Source organism: Myotis daubentonii, chromosome 14, assembly GCF_963259705.1.
Source record: "Myotis daubentonii chromosome 14, mMyoDau2.1, whole genome shotgun sequence".
In the NCBI taxonomy this organism is placed as follows: Eukaryota; Metazoa; Chordata; class Mammalia; order Chiroptera; family Vespertilionidae; genus Myotis; species Myotis daubentonii.
The window spans coordinates 59,027,758-59,049,618 of record NC_081853.1 but is presented as its reverse complement, the minus strand read 5'-3'; the positions used below and the strand labels follow the sequence as shown (position 1 = coordinate 59,049,618).

Genomic DNA, 21,861 nt, shown 5'->3' with positions numbered 1-21,861 from the left:
CAGCCCACCTTGAAAACGACCCTGCTCACAACCCGGCTTCCCGGGGGGAAAAACACGTCCAGCAACTAGTAGAAAAATATAAAACTTGTTATTAAATTAATAAAACACAAAGACAGGCTAATAAGCTTGGGAAAATGTTCCAGGGACGACTCCTACTTTGTCAGTAAGATAAAGACAAAAGATAACTTTGATACAAAAGATGTGAAATAAGATTGCAAAGTCAACCTATAAGACTATCCCGACGTGCAGGTGGCATTAACCCTCAGAAATCCACGGAACAACTATCCCAGGTAGCAGGTGAGTTCATCAGTGCAGGGTACAGATCAATATACAGAAGTCAACCTGTAGACACCAACTGCCAATCTACACAACAGACACAATAAAGAAAACCCCGAAATGATCCAAAGAATGGAATCTGAGGTGTCCCTCGCTCCCAAATATCAGAGCTGAAGTATCAATTAAACTTCCATCTTCTCAGGCCAGTCAGAGGGGGACCTGAGCATGGTAAGAGCCGGGGAGAGAAGTCTGGAAGAAAACCTAAGCTACACACACCTTTGATTAGTATGTAAACTGAAGTTAAATTTTTTAAAGGCATATTAGATCAATTTTATAGAATCCTCCCTAAAGATAAGTGAATAAACAACCCATCTAAATCTATAAGGGGTGGGCAGGAACAGGCCAGTTCAATAACGTGATATGGAAATTAGAATATTCCTGATGACACAAAGATTTGGTTTGAAATGCATTAAGGGAAAACAAATATGTAAACATATTAGAGAAGGAGGCCAAAATAAAAAAATGTAAAGTGATATTCCAAAGCAAATAGGAACAAACTAAAAAATGAAAAAAACCTAGTTTTAAAATAGCCTTAACAATAAAGAGCAGTGTGACAGAGAAACACAGGGAGCTGAACACAGCGTGAAAGGCCCGCACTTCCTAAGTGAGAGGTTCAAGGTGTGTTTGTCTCCAAGATGTAAGAAAAACTAAAATAAAACCAACCCCCGGAGGTGACTGTCCCCGTCGGAAAGGACGCTGGAATCGCAGGTCTCTCCCCGAGGCCGAGGCTGCACAAGCCCAACCCAGACCCCCAGACAGCAGAGCTGCCTTCGGCCTCCGGGCTTTCGGGGACATGCCCACCCCACTGCTGTGACCGACAGGGAACCACAGGCAAGTGTCCAGTGGGTGTGCTTCTTAAAGGGCTAGCGCATTGAACAGCACGTCTTCCCACCTCAAAAACGGACTCAACTGTCACTGAGACCTTTAAGGCCTTTGCTTTGTACTGACCACTGCGTGTGAGTAACAACGCCATTCAAAATATTAAAACTAAACGAGTCTTCCCCTGGGAAACCAACAGCTCCGTTAATTACCCTGTGACGCATTTGGAATCAGAATGAAACTCAGCTCTCGAGGACATAAGCAGCTGGACCACGGTCACGGCCACTTCTCATCTCAGTGGCCCCGACTTGCCCGGCCTTTGAGGAGGTGCCAGCGCCTGAGACGGTGCCCCTCTCACATGCACTCGAGGGCGGATGCACCTGGGTTTGTATGGGACCGTTTATCAATGAACCTTTGAGAAGGTTCAGGCCAAAGAAGAAACACCCAGTGGAGAAAAATGGTGCCGAACCAAATACCTCTTCATTCTTTGTTGAAATTCGCTGTCGAAAACTCACAGGCTTCCTGTTCTCATCCACCTCATAGTCCTCCTCATTCATCCATTCATTGAACACATCAGTGTCCAAAATCCATTTTGCATGAACCTAAAACCACATTAAAGCAGGAATACCTACATAAATAATAAAATCACTTGCATCTAAAAGTATTAAAAAGAGGCTATAAAAGTACTTAACAGAAAATAAGCTGATTTATTATTCTAAAATCCTGAACTGCATATTACAAGCTTAAAACGTAAGACAATGGCAGCCTGGCTGGTGTGGCTCAGTGGTTGAACATGGATCTATGAACCAGGAGGTCACCATTTGATTCCTGGTCAGGGTACATGCCCGGGTTGCAGGCTCAATCCTCAGTCGGGGGCGTGTCGGAGGCAGCCAATCAATGATTCTCTTCATCTCTCTCTCTCCCTCTCTGAAATCAATAAAAATATTTTTTATAAAAGATGAACAATTACATGTGAATGGCCACTTAACCATTTTATTCCATGTCTTTTCCCAAATAAACAAGAGTAAGAAAGCACGACTGGCTTTGCGTATACTGAGGTTTTGATAACTAAGAGCTAATCATGTCATCTTTTTTAAAAAATACAAACGAGGGAAAGGAAGGATGCTGAAAGCCGCTGGCGAGTGGAGAGGGCGGGCTGGAGTGGAAGAGCATTGCTGGGCAATCGTCAGAGACGGGTCAGCAGGAGCCGAGTGGATGCTAACTGGGCGGCTGAGGGCGGCGCCTGCCTGGTCTAAAGCACCTCACGACTGCGTCCAGGCTGCCCGTGGGGGATAAGCCGGCAGTGGGAGTGGGAGCCGTCGGACAACGCCCCGACTGGGTGACGCCATCACGGGCAGGAGCTGACGGCACACGATGCCGAGGACACCTCACCCCGCAGCTCTGTCTGGGGCATCAGCTGAATCAGCCAGGAGAAAAGAGCAGAAACTCCCATGAGAAATGCTCCTCTGGAATGAGAACACATCACAAAGGCTGTGGTGCTTCGCGGGCAGCAGGGAGGCGCTGTGCTGCGGGGAAAGCACTGCCTGCAGGACTGACAAGGCCTCAGCGGCCAGAGCTTCGCTTGCTGGCGCCATCTCTGTGCCCTGGGCTGGCAGCGTCCTGGCAGCGGGGTGTGGGGACCCACCAAGAAGGCACATGCAGATTCCCACAGAAGTTATAACCCCATGAAGGACTCTGCGTAGATGAGGAAGGCTGGGGTCAGAGTGCAAAGTGCTCTTGGAATGCCAAGAATTTCTCTGGGCTGAACTCCACGGAACTTGGTCACTGGCTTGAGTTCCTGAACTATGAAACATGAATACTTGGGCTAAGGAATAGTTTCTCTTGATAAATAAACAATAAAGAAATACTGTGAACAGTAAAAAAATAAAATAAAAATTTTAAAAAAGTTAAAGAAAATTAAAGACATGGCATATGAATCCAATACCTGATATCAGACAGGATTCTGTATTAAAGCGAAAAAACTGCTATAAAAACATTGAGTCAAATGGCAAAACTGGAATGCAGATAGTAGCTTAAAGCATGTGTTAATGTTAAATTTAATAAAGTTAAATGTACTAAAAACCTGTACTATGCTTCTGTATAAGAATTCCTTATTCTTAGGAAACACACACTTATATTTTGGAGTAAAAGTCCATGACGTACGCATTTTTATCTTAAACAGTTCAAGGAAAAAAACCACACACACACAGAGATTATACATGAAAATTCAGAAAGGGAATAAAATGTTGACTGTAGGCAAATCTGGATATAGGTATGCCATGTACTACTCTTACTCTTGCAACTTTTCTGTGTGACATTATTCCGAACACACACTTTTTAAAAAGCAGACTCATTTTTGTTAATCCCATTTTCCTATGAAATCTGAAGCTCAGAGGCTGTCTTTCTGAAAATCACACCATTAAAATTGGTTGAACCAGACTAATACCAAATATTTTGATTCAATTTAGGTGCTCATCGTCTGTGATACTAAAAGCATAATATGCAAATCGACTGAATGGCTGAACAGTGGAACAACAGTCCAGACGATCTTCAGGACGAAGCCGGGCTGTGAGGGCGGCGCCCCTGCACGAATCTGTGCACAGGCCTCTAGCACTATATGAAAGGGCCAATAAAATCATGGCTCCCTGCCACTGCTCCTGGGAGCGGCCAGAGCTCTCTGCTGAAATGCTGGCTCCAGGGCCAGGACAGAAGTGACCAGGCAAGCACACATCAAATCATGCCCAAAGGCCACACGAGGCAGCTTAAACGTTCCCATCGGCCAAGGTTCAGACAGCTCATCAGAGGGAAGCACGGCAGGACGGCCACCGCTCCACAGCGCAGAAAGGACAGCGGGAGAGGCACCAGTCAGCACGGACTGAGTGAGGCAGGAATGGCTGATGGACCAGGGGAAAACTCAGTATCAACTTACTCTATCACTGGGACAATTGGTGGAAATGGAAAATGGGCCCGGTGTAAGGTAATAATATTGTTTTAAGAATTTCCTGAAATAATTAACAACAGGGAAATCTGGAAAGAAACTATAAAGTAATACCTTTTTATTACTCATACAGCTTTCCAAATTATTTCCACATTGAAAGCTGAGAAATACACGAGTTGATGCATGGACCCCTGCCACTGTAGCAAAAATGAGTAGAAAAACAGGTCTATTGCAATAAAGCCATGTGGACACTGCTTCTAGCCGTCCTAAGTGACAGCAGCCGTGATGCTCAACACCACGCCCCACATCCTCCCTCGGCTTCTCAAACCCTGGGCGCTGGGTCTCCTCACCACACATCACGGCAGACGCTGCATCTGAGACCTAGATAATAAGGCCTTCACGCCACGGACAGCTCTTAATGAGTAAGAAAGGAAGATCACCATCTCGCGTCTCCTTAAAAACCTTGGGGAGAATAGCTGAAAAGAGCTACGAGGTCACATAAGAATAATTTTTTTAAAAAAAGCAGCTTTCACCTTCCACGGCTTTTCTGGAATTGGTGGATCTTCAATTTCCGCATCAACATCGTTACTATGGACCCAAGTATCATAGCTATAAAGGAAAGGAGAAAAGGGAAAATCAATTAGATCCAAATTCACTCACTAAAGCGACTTGGATGAAAATGTGAAAACGTATTTTAAAGAGACTATTAGGATCTAGTAACAGAATTTTATCATACACGTTTAAAAAATATATACATTTCTATTATTGATTTCAGAGAAGGGAGAGAGATAGAAACATCCATGATGAGAGAGACATCGATTGGCTGCCCCCTGCACCCCCCTCACTGGGGATCGAGCCCACAACCCAGGCATGTGCCCTTGGCCGGAATCAAACAGTGACCTCCTGGTTCAGAGGTTGACGCTCAACCTCTGAGTGACGCCGTCTGGGCTGTCATACGCTTTTGTCTCCACCGCTCTGACAGGAAAACTGTGTAGGGTCTGCAGTCGTCTTCACGTGGCTCAACCTCAAGTTCAAGCCTCGTCCACGGAATTTCAACAAGCTGATCACGCTCCTCCAAGCGTTTCCCTTGCTTGGCCTCCACGTGGGGCAGTGCTACCGACGGGCGCTCCTCTGGCCCCACCTCTCCTCAGTCTCTACGGCCAGCTTCTCCTCTTCTCCCAAACTCATCAATACTGGGAGCCCCCACCCCCCGGTTTAGTTTTTGAACAACCATCCTCTTCTCTCCTTCACTTGGTCTCCTGCAGCCCACGGCTTCAGACAGACACGACCCCTTAAACCAGTGGTTCTCAACCTTCTGGCCCTTTAAATACGGTTCCCCATGTTGTGACCCAACCATAAAATTACTTTCGTTGCTATTTCATCACTGTCATGTTGCTGCTGTTATGAATCGTAATGGGAATATCTGATGTGCAGGATGGTCTTAGGCGACCCCTGTGAAAGGGTTGTTCGACCGCCCAAGGGGTCGCGACCCACAGGTTGAGAACCGCTGCCTTAAACCCTTTCCGTTGGCCCTCTCCTCTCATGAATCCCACGGTCCACTCACATCTCCTCCTACAGGCCTGGCAAGGCTTTCAAACCTCACACACTCCAAACTCAACGTAGTGCCTCCTGACCCAATGATGAGCTCAGCCGACGCTGGCTGACATCCTGCCTTCACTCCCTCATGTCCCACAGCAGCGTCAGAAACGCCTGCCAGCTCCAGCTGCAAAGCAGGCCCAGAACCCAGCGCTTCTCGCCCTTCCTGCTGCCCAAAGCCCGGGCGTCCATTTCTCACACGGCAAACAGTGGTTCTTCTGGACACTCAGCCAGTGCACAGCGCTGTGTCCCCAGCGCTCGCTGCTCCCTCGAGGTGTCTGAGCCGCTTCCTGGGGCGTTAGGGCCCCTCTGCACATGCCAGGCCCTCTTCACGCCCTCCCACAGGCGCCTCACCACCCGGTTATGCCTCCGCTCACTTCCCTGATCTTCACACCGCTTAGCTCAATAGCTCAAAGCCTCACCAGCGAGGTCCAATTCACGATGAGTCATTCATTCCCCCAGAACCTTCCAGATTAAAGCGCTGTCAGTGCTGCCACCCTGGCCAACAGCGCTTTCCAAAGGGAACCCAAGTACGGTCACAAGCGCTGCTTCCTCCAGCCGCTGCTCGGAAGTCGGTCCCAAAGCTTCTGGAACGAGCAGGCGCTGCACCCGTTCACAGCACCGAGCACCTAGGACGTTCCACACCAGGCGAGGGAAGCAGCTCCTCGCGAGTGAATAAACCGCACCAGCTACAGGCGGCGCCGGGAAGAGGTCCCGGTGACCCATATCCTTTAAAAGTCCCGAGGAGATGATGTCACACAGGCAGGAGCGAGGGCACAAGCTCTAGCCAGTAAGTGAACTAACAGGCCCCTGGAAAGACAGGACGCGAGCAGCCAGGACAGCTTCTCTGACACGTAGAAAATGCCGGCAAAGAGCGACCGTGTCTCCTGTGACGTCTGAACACGGACTTCAGCCCTTGCTCACAGTGCCTGCCGTAGACCTGAGTTTCCATCTAGTGTTTTAAAGGACAGGCTGCTTCCCCACCACAGTCCCTGCAACGCTGAAGGCGCCCACAGTGCCAAGGGCCACTCGAGGCTCGAGGCTCCAATGTGCATAGAAAGTTTTATTTCTAAAGAACCTGCTCGTTCAAAGTAGTCAATTGTGGTTCCAAAGAGGCTGGTTAGCAAGCTCGCTAGATTTGGCTCTAATTAACCCAAACGTATAGAGACTGTGCACATCCTGTTAAAATTCTGAACACAAGTGAAGGTACATTTCCTTCTCTAAGAAACGTATCTGCATGTGAAAGAAGGTCACTCGGACAGGTCACCCTAACACAGTCCTAAACCCCAGGAAGGAAGCCTAAGCCGGCCTCCCAGCAGACGGAGGAGCTGGCCGGCAAGCGCAGCGAACATGTCCGGTTGTTAAGAAAAGTAAAGCCACGTGGCTCCACGCACTCCACGGCACCCGTGAGGAAACAGCCAATGAGACTGGAGTGAGATCAGTGCCACGGTCACGAAGGGAACCCGGCCCCGGCCCCCCTTACCTGTCCGGGTACGACCCCCAGTGCACCAGCAGCTGCTTGTCCTTCCTCATCACGGGCCGCAGCCACTCCTCTGAAAGGACAAGGAAAGCTCCGTCACGCCGACGAAGTGGGAGAACAGACTATCGTTGAGACTTCGTTTTACTCCGTTTGGGTTGCTAAGGAGCTCCCCGACAGTCTTCTCATCGGATGCTCTCCACCATCATCTTCTAAGGGCAGTTTGCCAGCTGTGCCCTCAGACTTACGGATTCTAGGCCTAATTCTCCCTCAATCCTGACAGAACCAACTGTCCACCCGGGCGCGGCCCTCCCGCCCGCCTGCCTGCGCTTCCGGCGAATCAGGAACCAGGACCCCACCCTCTGCGAGTTGTGCATCCGCTACGTGCACGCGTCTCGCAAGTGCAAGTCAGGCTGCCACTCCTGATGGAAGTTTCACCAGAACCTTCTCCCTCAGATTCACTCTCTCCGGCTTCGACTTCCAAGCTTTACCAACGCACTGTCTCTGTTCTTCTTTAATGGCCGCCTGTCAGCTCAGCCCTCCCAAGGAGACTGTCAGCAGGGTCCTGTCAGACTTGCCAAGGAGAAGGGGGTGACCACCTGCATCTCAGCGCCAGTTACGCTGTGGCCGCTGGTCGTCTGAACTTAGCTTAGAGCACTCGTTTCTAATACTTGTTTCTAATGAAGCCTCTTGAAACCCAAGAAAAAGCAGGACTTACCTAAGTGAAATCAGCTAAATAAAACGACTTCCACGCCCATTTCCACAGAACAAGCCCCGCACTGAGGCAGCCGGGAGGCCCGCGTGCCTGTGCTCTGTGTGAAGCACCCAACGGCCGACCTCCTCGTACCGACAGTGAAGAGGAAGAAACCAGGCGCCGACCCTGGACCTGACTCCCAGAACGGCCAGGGAAACGGTGGAGGAGGAGCCGTGGGCCTTCCAGAACCCAGTCTGCTTCAACAAGATACCCTGCCTGCCCCACGAGTCAGAGCTGCCGCTCAGGGCGCGGGTACGGCCCCTGCTGCACACTCCTCTCCACCCAAATGATCAGCACTGCCCACCCCACACACCCTGCCCAGCACCTTCTCCTTCACCCCCCACATCCAGCACAGCTCCTCACCCGACTCACAGCCGCCCCTCCCCCACCGCCTGCTCTGAGACATAAAGCCCAACTTGGCCACTAGCTTTTCCTCAAACTCCGTATGTATTACCTCTGCTTCTCCTCATTTTGTACCCCTTCTAGCATCTCACACTCCAATTCTTTCTAATACCTTAAGACCTATTAAATAGCATCAGCTTTTCTTTTAAACTGTAACTAATAGAAAGGCACACTGCATTCGACAGTCTTTACTGTGCGGTGGCTGCGGCGACCATCTGCACACTCCCCTGGCAGGCTCAGGTCCGGAGCTCAGCCAGGGCTTTGCTCAGAGCCAGCACTTACTGACAGCCCCTGGTTCTAAGGAAAGCCCCACAACGTGCAGAATCATGTGTCATACTTTAAAGATAACCTTCAATATATTACACATTAAATTTAAATGCTGTCTTCTAACGATTACTCCAACTACTAATAGCAATACCTAGCAAACATCAGTAAACTAGTTTGTATTAAAATAAACAAAGAAAGAACGCTCACATGAATAAGAAATTACTAAATAGCTAAGATGCAACACCTGCCGTTCAAACCGTGTGTAAAAGGCACTGTTTTCAACACATTCACGATCTAAGCATTTATGCCAACTACTGGAGAACCCTTAGGAGAGGTAGCCAGCCAGAATCAACGCTGGAACATGCACAGCTACCCAGCAGCTCCACCCAGTGGCAACCAGCGGCTGCTACCTCAGAGGACAAAAGCTGAGACACTGGAGGCAGCGGGAGGTTTCTCAAAGCACAACCATCAGAGCTGAGACTGTGACTGCTACAAACCAAATCCCACCTTCAGCTCCGAAGCCACCGATGAAAAGGCCTAAACTACGAAACGCTTAGAACAAGTTAGGCGTACACTTCATTACTCTGCTGAGGCAATGGTTTTTAGATTTGACACCAAACACACAGGAAGCCAACCAACCTACCCTCCTGTCATTGCTTTGAGTATCTGTGCAACTTAGAAAGGTCCTCCTTCCTCTCCTGGCACATTCCTCCTTTAAGTCGAGCAGACGCAGCACCACCGACAGCAGTCTTTTCTAAGAGCCATTGGCACTGCTGAGCACCTTGCTATTGTATAGACCAGTGATGGCGAACCTATGACACGCGTGTCAGAGGTGACAGGCGAACTCATTTTTTTGGTTGATTTTTCTTTGTTAAATGGCATTTAAATATATAAAATAAATATCAAAAATATAAGTCTTTGTTTTACTATGGTTGGCAAAGATCAAAAAATTTCTATATGTGACACGGCACCAGAGTGAAGTTAGGGTTTTTCAAAATGCTGACACGCCGAGCTCAAAAGGTTCACCGTCACTGGTATAGACTGTATTCATTAATTGTCCTCTTAATTACTTATTTTTTTTATTCTCTAGCTTTAGTTTGATGTTATTTTTCTAATTTCTTGAGAAAGATGTGTGGACCACTGACTTTTCAGTCTTTCCTCTTCCCCAATATACACATTTAAGACCCAAATTTCCCTCTACATATAGCATCAGCTGCAACCTCAAACGTTAATTTTCTCATACTTTCTTAATTTTGTAATTATTCGGATCCAAAGACTTTCCATTTCCACTGCAATTTCTTCTTTTATCCATGGATTACATGGCCAAGATATTTCTTAATGTCCACGCATATGGAAACTGTCTGCAATCTTGTTATTGACTTACAGCATCTCTGCACTGGTAAGAAAGTGCAGGGAGTTAGCGACTCAAGTCTCATATAATTTGCCTCCTTATATGGGGATATGTTATGCTTAAGAATAGATCTCCACATAGGAGAACTATTTCTCAATCTAAATTAACTTGGTTAATAATTCACATTTTGATTCCCAACTTTCCAACAGAAGTCAGTTGCCATAGCTCTGATGAACTCTGGCTACTGACCAAATCCACTCTCAGGTCGCAGGGCTGAATGCCAGAGTCGAACCCATTAGACAATCCCGACTGGTATTTCCGAGGGGCCTGTTTACCAGAGACGCTCTATCTCGCAATGTCTCTTAATTTTCAGAACACAAGGGACACAGGAACATTAGCTAAGTTAATGCACAGGCCTGGCTAGACTTAACACCCAGATGATAACTGCCAACAAATAAATAAAAGTCTAATGATTAGAAAGTTGGACATTACAGAATTAGTTTACTTTTCCCAATTCAAAATAAATAAAAAATTATAAATTTAAATAATCTGTGGAATTTAATACTTGTGACTCTTTCTAAAATAGCTGGTTATACTATTTAACCCTCTGATGATATAACTTAGAATCCAGTGAAGTCTGAGCTCATCAGATCACAACCAAAAACTCACTCACCATCCTCTTGTGAGGAAGGATGTGGGTAAATGTGGTGGGAAGCTTTCGACTTCTCGTCAGTGAATGTGCCCTGAAAAGGCAATGAACAAATAACGTAAAAATAAAGCACGTACCAGCAAGCCATGAGACGCCAGACACAAACAGCCTAGGAACTGCAAAGGCATTATTTTACTTATATTTTAAAAGTATTATTTTAAGACTACAATATTTTTATTAGTCAAGGTAAGAGATAGGAATTAAAAAGAACAAAAATTATCAATAGACAGTTTACAGTGTTCTCTAAAAAAAATAACACAAGTACCCTCAGCTAATTCTCTATGTATCTCTCTCAGGGTAACCTTATTCTCAGTAATACTAGAGGCCTGGTGCACGAAATTCATGCGATGGCTGGGGCGGGGGATCCCTTCATCCTGGCCTACGCCCTCTCACTCTTTACCACCTGCCTGCTCGCTGCTCCTTAGCGCTGCCGTGGAGGTGGGAAAGGTTCCTGCCACCGCCACTGCGCTCGCCAGCTGTGAGCCCGGCTTCTAGCTGAGTGGCGCTCCCCATGGGAGCGCACTGACCACCACAAGGCAGCTCCTGTGTTGATCATCTGCCCTCTGGTGGTCAGTGTGCATCATAGCGACCAGTCATTCTGGTCATTATGCTGCAAGTCGCTTAGGCTTTTATTATATAGAAGACTACAGGCCTGATGCACGAAATTCGTGCAAGGGTAAGCCTTCGTGGCCCCAGCTGCCTGGCGGCCACACCCCCTACCCACACCCGCCTTGGCCTTGCACTGCCCACGTCTGCCACCACACACCACCAGTTCCCCGGTGCCCACCGATCGATCATCCCGCAGAGGGTGACTGGGCTCCTTCTGCAGGGCGATCGTGGGGCGATGGCGGGCCCCCTGACCCATCGCTTCACAACCGCCTTGGCTAGCCTGGCGCCAGTGCGTGTCACAGTGTGGTCGTCCAGAAGGTCATCCAGACAGTTGTTCTGCTGTTCGGTCGATTTGCATATTACGCTTTTATTATTATAGACGAGTACCCCTAATTCTTTTTTTGTTAATGCTCACCCAAAGACATTTTTATTAATTTCATTTTTTAAAAAAAATATTTTTATTGATTTCAGAGAAGGGAGAGGGAGAGAGAGATAGAAACATCAATGATGAGAGAGAATCATGGATCGGCTGCCTCCTGAACACCCCACAATGGGGATCGAGCCTGCAACCTGAGCATGTGCCCTGACTGGAAATTGAACCATGACCTTCTGGTTCACAGGTTGATGCTCAACCACTGAGGCACGCTGGCTGGGCTATTTTTATTAATTTTAGAGAGAGAGGGAGGGAGAAACGGGAGAGGAGGGGAGGGACAGAGAGGAGGAAGGGAGGGGAAGAGGAAGGAAGGGGGAGGGAGAGGAAGAGGAGGAAGGGAAGGGGAAGAAGAGGGGGAAAGAGAGGGGAAGGGGGAGGGACGGGGGGACACACACATCAGGTGCCTCCCAAATGTGTCCTAACTGGGAATCAAACCCACAACCTTTCAGTACGAGGGGAATAGTTAACAGATGAAAGGAGCTAAGAATGGAGACAGATACACTGTGACCAATCAATGGAGTCGCTAATGCACTTTAAATGCTTGAGCAAAGGTCTGATCAAGAGTATTCAGCCCCAGCTGGTTTGGCTCAGTGGATAGAGCGTTGGCCTATGGACTGAAGGGTCTCAGGTTCGGAATGGGCACATGCCCAAGTTGTGGGCTTGATCACCAGTAAGGGGCGTGCCGGAGGCAACTGATCAATGATTCTCTCTCATTACTGACATTTCTATCTCTCCCTCTCCCTTCCTCTCTGAAATCAGTAAAAATATATTTTTAAAAGGGGTATTTAATAATGGTGCTAGTATTAGCTTTTAAGTTCTCCTCTCTAGGAGTCTATGAAACCAGAAGATCTGTTACATCACTCTGGAGGTCGTCCCTAAAACAATCACTAAAGTCAGATTTCTTAAGAACTGTGGGAACTAAGTGTTCAGTATAAACTGTAGGCAAGCCCTAACCATTTTGGCTCAGTGGATAGAGCATTGGCCTGTGGACTGAACGGTCCCAGGTTCGATTCCAGTCAAGGGCATCTAACAGGATTGCGGGCTCATTCCCCAGTGGGGGGTGTGCAGGAAGCAGCCAATCAATGATTCTCATCAATGATGTTTCTATCTCTCTCTCTTCCTCTCTAAAATCAAAAAACATATATTTAACAAAAAATAAATAAACTGTAGACAAATATATAAACTTTTTCCAGAATGCTTTGGTAGCAATTAAATGCTACTGTAGGACATATACATGTATGAAATCATCACATAATACACCTTAAACTGACACAATATTACATGTCAATTACATCTCAATAATGCTAAGGGGGGAAATGCTGGGCTCAGCTAAGCACTGAAGGTGAGTGAAGAGAAATGCACTCGGTACTGTAAGAACCCAGAGGAGGAAAAGCTTCACTCGCTGCGACAGAAACACAAACCAGAAGACACTCAGGGGGAGACTTACAAGACCTTCCCGACTGCAAGGGCTTCTGAAGGGTGGAGTCTATTACCTGATGTCGTTTGATAATATCTTTCAATTTGTTAGCCAACTTCAGGTCAATGTCTGGAATGAGGTAGATGTTGGGTCTGGTCAGGCAATTGCTCTGAGAAAGAAAGAACAGATTTTTAAATTCTCTTGGTTTTAAAATAATGTCATATTATTTATGCATCATCCTAATGGCAAAAGTTGGCACTCAAAGCCAGGCTGCTTAGAATGGGAGATGTACTTTGTATGGAAAAGAATGGAAAAGTTTTATGTCAATGTAAAACCTAGGTGTGCAGCAGCCTCCTTAATGCCACCTCAGGTCCCTTCTCTGCAGCCAGGTCCACCTGGGCAAAAAGATGCTGAGATTATGACCCAAAGAAATGCATCATCTTTTCCATTAAGGCACCAAGTGACCCATGAGCCCTCCCAGCCCACTTCACCTGAGCACACCTCACATCTAATGGAGTTTCCACCTGCACCTTCTGTTGGCCGGGGGAGGTAGGTATTCATTTCGGCTCATCAGGTAAATCACTTAAAATGATGTAAAGACTGTGGATAGCCCTGACCAGTTTGGCTCAGTGGATAGAGCGTCGGCCTGCAGACTGAAGAGTCCCAGGTTCGATTCCGGTCAGGGGCATGTGCCTTGGTTGCGGGCACATCCCCAGTAGGGGGTGTGCAGGAGGCAGCTGATCGATGTTTCTCTCTCATGGATGTTTCTAACTCTCTATCCCTCTCCCTTCCTCTCTGTAAAAAATCAATAAAATATATTAAAAAAAAAAAAAGACTGTGGATTATAGCTCTTTTCCCCCCATTTCTAATCTTACATACAGAAGTGACTAAAACATTCCTATTAACTCCCCAAACCATCACCCAAAATCAACCAACAAACAAAAAACCCTGTTATTCCTCTAGCTAATGGTCCATGAGACAACTCCCAGGCATGAAGCCACTGAGAAGACCCAGCTGCATTTCTGCCACATGCCCCACCCCAGGAAGGTTAAGTCAATGGCCACCACAAATTACCACTCAATAAAATACTAGGGAAGAAAAGAAGAAAATTAAATGTTCTCTCCAGGTTATAATCTAGTAGGGGGAATAAAATCTATACTCATGGCACAACCATGAAACAAATCCAAAGAAAATCACCGAATAAACAAATGAGAGAGTATTTATATTAAATGTGAAAGAGATTCAAATAATGGGTTTGGTAAAATTAATAAAGAAAAATATCATAGATAATTTCACCACAAGTTTCAGGTCAATATTCTATAAATGACAAGTTTTAGTCATACTTTATATCTCTAATTCCCCTAAATCCAAAAGAATAACACAACAATAGATTTCAGAAAATTATTCTTTCTTTGATTTTTTTGGCAACCTGATGAAGCTAATCTTAGAACTGACAGTATATCCAAGGGAAGAGATTGTAAGGATTTAGCTTTCCCGTTTACCTGCACCAATGTTTTTTCAATATTCATAAACATCTCAACATTACGATCCATTCGGGATGGATTCTGTAGATCAAACCTCCGCCTAAAAGACAAGATAGTAATTAGTTAACTTGTCTCCCGTCTTAAACAAAAGTAAAGACTTGGCTGCAGCATTCAATGCAAATGAGCTGGATAGATCTGGAAACTATGATAGAACTACGCAAACGTACGAGCGTTTCTCTCAGTCACATAAAGGAGCATGTCAACACTAGAAGATCACATTTTCAGACATTAAGATCCACGCCAGCAAAAGGAAGTCTCTGTTCCATGAAGGAAATCAGGCAGAAGCAGTCCAGAGCCAGTGGCAGTCGTCTGAACCGTATGTGTTCACATTCAACGAGGTCTGTGTTCTGAGATGACCGCTGTCCTGGATGTGGTAAAACTCATCTTTTCACCCGGAAGTCCCCCCATGTCTTTAGACCGTGTGGAGGCACCAGCAGAGCACTCTGTGCCGTCCTCCCGACCTCCGTCCTTCTCCTGTGGTTAAACCGTTACCGAGGCGAACGCTGTGTCCCATTCACCCCCAGGGAGGCGTCCAGCCCAGTGACCGAGCGTGTGGGCTGTGGGCTGTGCAGCCCACTTCTACGTCACATCAAGACATGCAAATCAACACAAGGACTCACCAGCCCTGGTCATTCTTGTACTTGTACGCAGCCCCAAGAATGTGACACAAGGCGCCTCCAGCCTTGAAATCCATGAAACATTTCGCCTAAAATGATACAAGTCACACGTGAAAACAATAAAAGTTCTGAAAAAATTACTTATGTCTGAATTCTAGAAGCTCAAAGATATAAACAAGTTCTTAAGTACTTTCTGCAAAAAAGTGCAATATAAAGAAAAATGTCCAAAAATGCATAAAAATATTTCTTTTCAAATTTCAATTAAAATATTACTCTTTAAGTAAACTCTGTAAAAAACAAGATTTACAAAAGATACATCAAGTCCAGCCAGTGTGGGCCAGTGGTTGAGCATTGACCTATGAACCAGGAGGTCATGGTGGTTTGATTCCCAGTCGGGGCATATGCCTGGGCTGCCGGCTCTATTCCCGGGGGGTGGGGAGGCGGACGGAGACGGCTGATGGGTGGTTTTCTCATCACCGGTATTTCTCTCTCTCTCTCTCTCCCCCTTCCTCTCTAAAACCAATAAAAAAATATATTTTAAACAGATCCCTAAGGATGTGGCAGAATTAGAAACAGGCACTGAGGATCCTACAGCATAAAAATGGCCGTGGGGTTCTGACCCTCAGCATCGGAATCACCCACAGAAAAAACTAATAGGCCAGAGTCAGGGACGAAGAGCTGGAGGCAGACAAGAGGCTTCCCAGGGACACCCACTGGGCCTAGACTCACTTCCCAATTCAACCCTCAGCCCCTGCCGCCCCCAAGAAGACGCCTCGCTCTCAGCGACACCAGATGAGCTTTAAGTACAAAGGCTCATGTTCTAACACATTCTCTGAGCGGAAGCACCGGTGATGGGCCAATTCCTCTTGATGATTAAAAAAATTAAAGAATAAAAGGACAACAGGGGTCCTAGCTGGTGTTGCTCAGTGGAGAGAGCGTCAGCCTGTGGACTGAAGGGTCCCGGGTTCGATTCCGGTCAAGGGCACATGCCCAGGTTGCTAGATCCTCAGTAGGGGGAATGCAGGATGCAGCCTATCAATGATTCGTATCATTGATGTTTCTCTCTCTCCCCCTTCCTGTCTGAAATCAAAAAAATATTTGAAAAGAAAAGACAACAGGCACCAAAACCTGAGCTTCCCGGAGCCAGTGGGACCTGCCTTATGTGAGGTCTCAGCAGCTGCCCATCTAGAGACCCTGGGCCAGGGCGGTTCTACCAGCTGCTTCGATTCCCTGCTGCGGGGGGCACACTGCTTCTGATACGCTGGTCTCCTCGGGCAGCTACACTGGAAGTCAGTCTCATCTTGTTCTGGGTGGACAGAGTGGGGTCAGCCCACTTACAGCCCCCCTATAATTCTGCTGAGCAGGATGAAGCCCAGAAAAGCTAAGTCTAACGGCAATACCTAAAAGTGCTTTAAATCTGTGCCAGTGTCATTATTTCTTTGACTTATTAACTAAGGACTAGGCAGCGCTCACAAGTGGCAAAAAGGAGGGGCTGCCCTGTCCAGGCAGCTGGTTAGAACGTTGCCCCGATTTGCCAAGGTTGTGGGTTCGATGCCCAGTCAGGGCACATGCAAGAATCAACCAATGATGCATAAATAAGTGGAACAACAAATCAATTTCTAAAAAGTATTTTTTTTTTATTGATGTCAGAGAGGAAGGGAGAGGGAGAGAGAGATAGAAACATCAATGATGAGAATCATTGATCAGCTGCCTCCTGCACGCCCTACACTGGGGATCCAGGCCACAACCCGGGCATGTGCCCTGATCAGGAATCGAACCGTGACCTCCTGGTTCATAAGTCGACGCACAACCACTGAGCCACACCAGCTCAATTTTTAAAAATTAAAAAAAAAACACACACACAAAAAACGGGGGTGGGGGGTAGATCATTGTTTGTAACATGTTTGTGTGGGCTGAGTACACGCATTAACAATGCCGCCTTTTGGCCTGTTCATCAAGAAATGACGATGTCAGAAAATGAATGTGAGATGTGAACCAAGGAGCAGAAACCGAGTATGTTCAACACACCAAGAAAATTCAAGGGGATTCAGGCATCTTCACGCCTGAAAACAATTCTGGGGGAGAAACACATCGCTTCAACTCCAGAATCTTTTTACCTCACAAATATGAAACAATCAAATCATTTCTAAGCTTCTTTGTGTATTTTAGCTGCTTTCGAGTTTAAAATAGTGCTTTCTAGACATAGTTCCCAATTGTATTAGTGAGAGAAACTGCAATACAGTCGGCTCTTGAACGTGAGGGTCAGGAGTGCTGACCCCTCCCCCACCCCCACAGCCTACTGTGGACCAGAAGCCTTACCAAGAACATAAACGTCCATTAACACGTTTTGTATGTTGTATGTATTCCATACTGTATTCTTACAATAAAGTAAGCTAGAGGAAAGACCATGTTATTGAGAAAATCATAAAAGAGATAATCCATTTATCTTTTTTTAAAAACATATGTTTATTGATTTTAAAGAGGAAGGGAGGAGACAGTGATAGAAACATCAATGATGAGAATCATTGATCAGCTGCTTCCTGCACACCCCCTACTGGGGATCGAGCCCGCAATCCTGGAGTATGCCCTTGACCGGAATCGAACCCGGGACCCTTCAGTCCGCAGGCCGATACTCTATCCACTGAGCCAAACCAGTTAGGGCCATTCACAGTATTTATTAAAAAATATAAGTAGTGGCCTGGCCGGCTTGGCTCAGTGGATAGAGCGTCGTCCTGCAGACTGAAGGGTCCCAGGTTCAATCCCGGCCAAGGGCACATGCCTGGGTTGCGGGCACAATCTCCAGTGGGGGGCGTGCAGGAGGCAGCCGACCAATGATTCTCTCTCATCATTGATGTTTCTATCTCTCTCTCCTTCTCCTTTCCTCTCTGAAACCAATAAAGAAATATATTTTAAAAAAAATACATATATATATATATATATGTGTGTGTGTGTGTGTGTAGATCCATGCAGTTCAAACCCAGGTTGCTCCAGGGCCAACTGGAGCCCCTGGTGAGCACCTGTAATCACAGGTCACCACTGCTGCAGCCGCCTCTTGGGGAGAACAGTCCTCTCCCTGCTGCCATCTGAGGAGTTACCGGGAGGCGCTTACACACGCGGCCTCCTTACTCCGCAAGCATCTGATGCAGCCGATGCTTCCAGCCCATTTTACAGATGACACAGGGCTGCTGGCTCCAGCCATGAGGTGGACTAAACAGCCGGAAACCCTACCACTCACTGCAAGCACATGCTGGATAAAACAGACGCCATTATGTTAAATGTGGGGCTGAATCTCTAGAAAGGCACATCCCCAGGTGCAAAACTCAAAGAAGAAAAAGTCAGAAGCTGGCTGCTCCAGGCCGACATCCCTGCCCCTCACGTCTCTGTCCCAGCCCCACAGCACCGAGAGCTGGGCACGGACCTCACAGCAAACTCTGGGGCGTGACCTGTTCGTGCCGTGCAGGTTCCCCGGCTTTGTCTTTAAACGGATGCTTGTGGCCTTTTTAAAAAGGCAGAACGCAGAACGGGCGCCTCCCACCATGAGGCTCTGTCTGTGCTGGGCCCGCACGGGTCCTGAGCCGGGAAGGCTACGGGAACGAGGTTTTACCCTCACGCTCATGGTGCCCGTGTGATACATTTGAGCCTGAAGAAACACGCCTTCCTAAGTCCCTATTGCTCCCCAGCTCGCATTACGCAACGCACACCTTGCTGAGCCAGCTGCTGGATCCCCGGCGTGATTCACAGAGTCCCCCTTGAACTCGCTCCAGCACTGCTTACCCACGAGGAAGAAGAGCTACGGCGAACAGCTCCCAGGTTTCACTCAAACGTCCTTCCCTTTGCTGTCTCGTCCCCCTTTTCTTTACAGCCCGCACGCCAATCCTCCCATTGGGACAGGCTACACACTGCTCGGAGGGAGGACAGCTGGGCCCCTGGCGCTGAGCCAGGGACTATTTTTAACATGGTTTATGCCTAAAAACGCCCTCCTGGCCTCCGAGGCTGGACAGCTGGGCTGCACGAGCACCTTCCTCAGAGCCTCGCCCTCTGCTTCCCCTCAGGGCCAAGGTCGAAGGCGCAGCAGCCACCCGTCAGTTCCTCCTTCAACGACCCCAATTGCTCCCGGTCCTCTCGGACGCCCCGCCCCCTCCCTCCGCCCTCCGCGCTGTGTCCCGGTCTCGGGCATCAGGACCGCAGCCTCGTCCTGGAAATCGCGCTGGCTGCCCAAGCCTCCAGTCTCAGCAGCACCCATCGGCCTGTGGGAGACCTAAACCCAAAGCTGACTGAGCCCCTCCTGCTCTCCTTGCCCTTCCCGTGACCTCCAGTGGATGCCCCCCTCTGGCGTGGCACTGGTGAACTTGGCCTTTGAGCCTGGTGCTAGCCCTCTCTGCCGCTGTCCTCCGCTCTAACCTTGGGGCGCCGGCTGCCTCAGGCCCTTCTGCTGCTCCATGCGGACCTCACCGCCTGAAGGCATCCCCGCACTTCCCTCAAGAACCCACCCAGCTCCCAGGACTCAGCTCCCAGGCCCTTCCCTGCGAGGCCGTCCCTGAGATGGGAAGTCCAGGTTCTATCGTCCCTGAGATGGGAAGTCACAGCTCACGAGGGTGAGCCCTGAGGACAAGCACAGCCTCACACTCGGCACATAACCACATGCTGCCTATTCCCTGAGCTCCATCAGTGAGGACAGCAGCATTTTCTAACCAGTGCTGCTGAGATGACCAGGCACTCACATGGAAAAAGATCAACTAGATCCACTGCGCACACCGAATACCAAGATAGAGTCTAAACGGAGAGAATTACATGTAAAAAATGAAACCAGACAAATACTCGAAGAACACATGGCCGAGTTTCTGGATCACCTGCAAGTGGGAAACGCCTAACATGATTCAAAAAACCAATGTTATATTTGACTAATAAAGATAAATGTCTGGACGGCAAAACATGCATAAGCAGCCGTGGCTGGTGGCTCAGCTGTCCCCACACCAGAAAGGTTTCGGGTTCAATTCCAGGTCAGGGCACACATACCGAGGTTGTGGGTTCGATTCCCAGTCACAGTACATATATAAAGCAAACAATTGATCTCTTTCTCTCTCTTCTCTCTCTTCTCCCTCTCCCTCTCCCTCTCCCTCTCTCTCTCTCTCTCTCTCTCTCATCAATAAAAATATCCTCACGTGAGGATTTTAAAAACCCAGCATGAACAAAGTAGACACACTTACTGCAAGGTCAATAAAACAATACTATTTCTTATTCTCAATTCTATGTGTAAGATCAGTGAGTTGTTAAAACAAAAGTTTCAGTGATAAAATAAGAACATACAATTCAGAAGCTTATGAGTTAAAAAAAGGTCCATGATAATAAATTCAACGGAGGCAGCAAGCAGCAGAATGGAAGCTGCAAAAACTCAAATCGGAGAATTGAAGACAAAAATTCTAAGGAGAGATATGCCAGGCAGTCCCAAGTGATCTGTACAATCAGAGTTCACATATAAAGGCACACGGGGCAGCAGAGGCTAGAAGGCTGAATGGTCCCTGAGCCAAAGCAGCACAGGGAGTCTCCAGATCACGACTTACCACAACTGGACATATTTCTACATTTCAAAGAGAAAAAGAAAAGGTTCACAGATCAGCATAAAACAGGGGGAGCCCTAGCTGGTTTGGCTCAATGGAAGGAACGTCGGCCTGCAGACTGAGGGGTCCCGGGTTCAATTCCGGTCAAGGGCACATGCCCGGGTTGTGGGCTGAGTCCCCAGTAGGGGACGTGCAGGAGGCAGCCGATCAATGGTTCTCTCTCATCATTGATGTTTCTATCTCTCTCCCTCTCCCTTCTCTGAAATGAAAAAAAAAGTACATTAAAAAAGGGAAGGAGACGCAAAATTAACAGATTTTTTCTCTACAAAATAAAATGTTAAAGAGAGAATAAAACCTACAGATTTCAAATGAAAATAAAATAACCCAGTATTTCTATACCAAGCCAAATTATCAGTCAAAATATCAATTGCACGAGCAGAATTATATTCTCACACAAATACAGAATTCCACCTACAAAATAAAAAAACTCCACCGAACAGCGTCCCAGCCACAGGAGCTGAACCGGAAGAAGGAATGCAGACCTGGCACAGCAGGAACTACACGGACACGACAGCACAGCAAGACGCTCACAGCCAAGTCCCCACGGCGACCGCTGGGATGCTAACCGACAGTAAAGGACCTGCAGAGCCGCGCCCGCCAGCTGGGCATCAGTGCCACAGCCAAGGACGGCCGTGTACTCACCGGGAGCTTGGTGAAGGCCGGGTTGGCGACGTGCTTCCCGAAGGCGTCTTCCTGGAACTGCAGGAGCTGCACCACCAGCCCAGCCAGCGTCTTGTTGGTGGGCGCGTCCGCGTGGACATACTGCAAGGCAGAGACAGGGCTCAACACCGGGAGAGTGCCTGCTGACCTCCTGGGCCCCCTGAGCCCTGGCGTGGACAGGTTTATCCACGTCCGACAAGCTCTCTGCTGTAAAGGGGGACCCTGGCCGGTGTGCTCAGTGGTTACGGCGTCGGCCCGTGCGTGCACCGAAGGGTTGTGGGTTTAATTTCCAGTGGAGGACACATACCTGGATT

At 47.9% G+C, this 21,861-nt stretch overlaps 1 protein-coding gene across 1 annotated transcript in view; it reads right to left on the bottom strand.

Moving 5' to 3' along the window:
• Positions 1 to 21,861, bottom strand: part of SMARCC1 (SWI/SNF related, matrix associated, actin dependent regulator of chromatin subfamily c member 1) — a 90,504-nt gene that overhangs the window by 62,401 nt on the left and 6,242 nt on the right. The window contains exons 2-9 of the mRNA XM_059664919.1: positions 21,530 to 21,649; positions 15,273 to 15,358; positions 14,611 to 14,692; positions 13,185 to 13,277; positions 10,614 to 10,683; positions 7,173 to 7,242; positions 4,627 to 4,702; positions 1,632 to 1,757 (exon numbers count right to left, since the gene is read on the bottom strand). Of these exons, the coding sequence (XP_059520902.1) occupies positions 1,632 to 1,757; positions 4,627 to 4,702; positions 7,173 to 7,242; positions 10,614 to 10,683; positions 13,185 to 13,277; positions 14,611 to 14,692; positions 15,273 to 15,358; positions 21,530 to 21,649 (723 nt within the window). The remainder of the gene's footprint in view (positions 1 to 1,631; positions 1,758 to 4,626; positions 4,703 to 7,172; positions 7,243 to 10,613; positions 10,684 to 13,184; positions 13,278 to 14,610; positions 14,693 to 15,272; positions 15,359 to 21,529; positions 21,650 to 21,861) is intronic.